At 40.3% G+C, this 3,911-nt stretch overlaps 1 protein-coding gene across 1 annotated transcript; it reads left to right on the top strand.

Moving 5' to 3' along the window:
- The first annotated feature begins 287 nt into the window (after positions 1 to 287).
- LOC138904504 (uncharacterized) lies at positions 288 to 2,976 on the top strand. The gene is made up of 6 exons (XM_070193004.1): positions 288 to 381; positions 567 to 721; positions 1,165 to 1,397; positions 1,575 to 2,193; positions 2,347 to 2,438; positions 2,757 to 2,976. The coding sequence occupies exons 1-6, from the start codon at positions 288 to 290 to the stop codon at positions 2,974 to 2,976; spliced, it is 1,413 nt and encodes a 470-aa protein (XP_070049105.1).
- Positions 2,977 to 3,911: the final 935 nt, after the last annotated feature.

Raw genomic sequence — 3,911 nt, 5'->3', positions numbered from 1 at the left:
AGTGTGGTGATCTCACTAGAACAGTGCTTTCATAGCAGACTGCTATAGTAACTCCTGGGCTAGGCAGTGTCTATGAGCTACAACTCAAGGAGTATGAACAGGCTGATGAGCGGGCATTTGTTCCAAGAGAATCTGGGGAAATAGAGGAAGTGCCTATGGAATCTGGCACTGATCAAATTATGCAACTACATCTTAATTTTCCAATTAAGACTCCTCTATAATAGTTATATGATTTAGTTACACACAATGTGACACCAATTGATGAAGACTTATTGAGACAAAATCCAATGGAGGATGAAGGAGAAGATGAATCAACTGCAGAAAACTTCAAACAAGTGACTAGGGAAGGGGATTTTTCACCCACAGCTAGTGCTAAAAGAGGTAAGAAAACTAAGAAGAATCTGAGTAAAGATCCACCACAACCTTCAAGAATAATGCCCAGGAGGGCAGCCTCTCTATCTAAATGATGATGATCAAAATATTAATATGGAACATAAGGTCTGTGAATACACAACAGGCCTTTCCTAGGGTGATCAACATGAATAGGAAGCATAATTTTTGTGTAGTTGCATTGATGAAGCCTTTTCAAAAGAAGGGACTCATTGATAGATATAAAAGGAGGTTGAATATAGAGACTGCTTATGAAAATATTAAGGGGCAAATATGGTTGTTCTTCGATGCAGTGGTGGAATGGGAATTAGTGGAGGATACCGAGCAACAGGTGACTGTGAGAGTGTTTCACCATGACCTGGGCAGCACATGATGATGACATTTGTGTATGCAAAATGTTCAACAATTGAGAGGTTGGATTTGTGGGATCACTTGTATTACTTAGCAAGTGATATGGAATTACCATGGTTGGTAGGAGAGGATTTCAATGTGATATTGCATGAAGATGAGAAAATAGGGGGGCTTCCAATACACCCCCCTGAATATGAGGATTTTGCATTTTGTGTAAACTCTTGTGGTTTGTTTTAGCAAGGGTACAAAGGAAATCCATTCACATGGTGGAATGGGAGATCCAATGCTGAGTGTATATTCAAGAGATTGGATAGAATTTTTGTGAATTTGCCATTTCAGAACATATTGCCAACTATTGAAGTTGAGCATCTAATCAGAACTGGATCAGATCTTGCACCATTGCTAATGACATGTGGGGTGCAGACAACCAATTTTGTCAAGCCTTTCAAATTCTTGAACTTTTGGACAAAGCATGCTACATTTACGAATGTGGTGAGGCAGAATTGGGAAGTTGATTTCATAGGGGATCCGTTTTTTATGTTCAAGCAGAATATCAAGAGGGTGAAGGCAGCACTCTCAAAATGGAGTAGGGAAACATTTGGTGATATCTTCATGCAATTGGATGTTTTGGAGGACATTGTTAGGGTGAAGGAGATGTTGTTTGAAGAAGAGCCTATAACTGAGAATAGGATTGTGCTTCAAAAGGCTCAATCTGAATTGAAGAAATACTTGAGTACTGAGGAGCAGTATTGGAAGCAAAAAGCTGGGATGATTTAGTTTGCTGAAGGAGATAGGAATACAAGTTTCTTTCACAATCATGTCAATGGCAAAAGAAAGAAATTGCAACTGAAGAGGATCAAAAGTGCCAGTGGGGTATGGGTTGAAGATCAGGAGCAATTGGCTATAGCTGCAGTGGACTTCTATCAAAAACAGTTCACAAATGAAGGTGATGCTTCTGAATTTTCCTTGCTCAATAATGTACCTTCAATGGTCAGTATGGATCAGAATTTGGAACATAGCAGATTGCCAACAATTGAAGAAGTAAGGGTAGCAGTTTTTGAGCTTAGTGGGGAGAGTGCTAGTGGTCCTGATGGATTCACTGGCTTGTTTTATCAAACATGTTGGGATGTTATTGGTGCTCATATATACAACATGGTGCTACACTTCTATGGAGGAGCTGCATTGCCTAAGTCCATCACTCACACCAATCTAGTGTTGCTGCCTAAGAAACCTAGAGTTGAGACCTTCTCTGACTTAAGACCTATCAGTTTGAGCAACTTTATTAACAAGGTCTTGTCTAGGGTGTTACATGACAGATTAGAGAGTTTTTTGCCATCTCTAATAGCTCCTAATCAATCCGGATTTGTAAAGGGTAGGGGCATATTTGAGAACATCTTATTGACTCAAGAAATTGTCACTGACATAAGGTTAAGGGGAAAGCCAGCTAATGTGGTGATCAAGCTTGATATGGCTAAGGCCTATGATAAGGCTTCATGGAAGTACTTATTGCATGTGCTAAGGAAGATGGGATTTTCTGAACACTTCATCAACATGGTGTGGAACTTGATATCAAATAACTGGTATTTAGTATTGGTGAATGGGCAGTCCTCAGGGTTCTTTAAGTTGACAAGGGGTGTGAAGCAAGGGGATCCCCTATCTCCAGCATTGTTCATTTTGTCAGCTGAGGTACTTTTCAGGTACTTGAATAAGCTCTTTGAAGACAAGTCATTTGTGGGATTTGGAATGCCTAAGTGGTTTGATCCTTTAAACCACTTGGCATATGCTGATGATACGATAATCTTTGCATTTGCTCATCCTCCCTCTTTGAGCAAGATTTTGGCAGTGTTGGGGAACTATGAGAAGATATCAGGTTAGATGATCAACAAAGATAAGAGTTCATACTATATGCATTCAAAGGTTGCTAATGGATTGTTTCAGGCAGTTGGAGCTATTACATGATTTGCAAGAGGTAAATTCCCCTTCACATATCTAGGGTGTCCTATTTTTTACACTAGAAGGAGGAAGGACTATTATGAGGATCTTATCAAGAAGGTGAAGGCTAAATTGCATTCATGGAAAGGAAAATTCTTTTCATTTGGAGGAAAGGCAACACTCATCTCTAGTGTGTTGCAAAGTATGCCAGTTCACATGTTATCAGTCCTTGATCCACCAAACAGCATCCTGGGGTATCTACATAAGACTTTTTCTAGGTTCTTTTGGAGCACAAAGGAATAAGGGAGAAGCAGACACTGAGCTTCATGGCAAATTCTTTGCCTTCCTAAAGAGGAAGGGGGCTAGGTTTTAGGTCCTTAAATGATGTCTCAAGGGCACTGTTTGCTAAACTATGGTGGAGGTTTAGGACCACAAAATCTTTGTAGTCTAATTTCATGTGGAATAAGTATTGCAAGAAGGAGCTACCAACAATGGTGCATTTTAGGGGAGGGTCTCATGTTTGGAGACAAATGCTGAATGCTAGGGAAGAAGTAGAAGATGAGATCGTATGGGAATTAAAGAGTGGAACAACTAATATTTGGCATGAAAATTGGACTGGATTGGGTGCACTTTATCACGTATTACCTGAAGACTTTCCAATCAATGAAGGTCTTCAAGAGGTGGCAGAACTACGGTAAAGGGAAGCATGGGATGATCAGCTGCTAGATCAAACTTTCAATGAGGAAATTGCAGAACATATAAGGCTAAATGTGCAGTATGAAGGCAGGGAGGGATATTGGGATAGGCCATACTGGATGCCAACTCCTTCAGGCAAGTTCAGTGTTAGCAGTGCTTGGCAAATATTAAGGCATAGGGCTGATCCTAATCAGGAATTCAAGTTAATGTGGATTAAAGGTTTGCCATTCAAGATATCCTTCTCCTTGTGGAGATTGTGGAGGCAGAAAATAGCCACCGATGACATGTGGAGGAGGCAAAGGCAAATGGTGATGTCTAGGTGTTGGTGTTGTCAGCAGCCCCAAGAGGAATCCATTGAGCATATATTTGTCACAAGTCCTACTGCCTCTAAAGTATGAAACTTGTTCATGGGGGCTGCTGGAATTTCTGTGCAACTGATTCAATTGAAGCAGATTATAAGGCATTGGTGGTATGCTCAGTGTTGTACAAAATTAAAGCCACTATTTCAAGCAGTACCAGTTATAATCACTTGGGAGCTTTAG

This window comes from Nicotiana tomentosiformis, chromosome 2, assembly GCF_000390325.3.
Source record: "Nicotiana tomentosiformis chromosome 2, ASM39032v3, whole genome shotgun sequence".
Lineage (NCBI taxonomy): Eukaryota > Viridiplantae > Streptophyta > Magnoliopsida > Solanales > Solanaceae > Nicotiana > Nicotiana tomentosiformis.
The sequence above is the reverse complement of the archived record's forward strand: the minus strand, read 5'-3'. Positions and strand labels throughout refer to the sequence as shown.

Coding starts and splice junctions, on each gene's coding strand:
- LOC138904504 (XM_070193004.1), top strand. CDS start 288: ATGGAGGATGAAGGAGAAGATGAATCAACTGCAGAAAACTTCAAACAA. Junction 382..566: donor CACAGCTAGTGCTAAAAGAG/GTAAGAAAACTA, acceptor ATTTTTGTGTAG/TTGCATTGATGAAGCCTTTT. Junction 2,194..2,346: donor GGGGAAAGCCAGCTAATGTG/GTGATCAAGCTT, acceptor GTGAATGGGCAG/TCCTCAGGGTTCTTTAAGTT.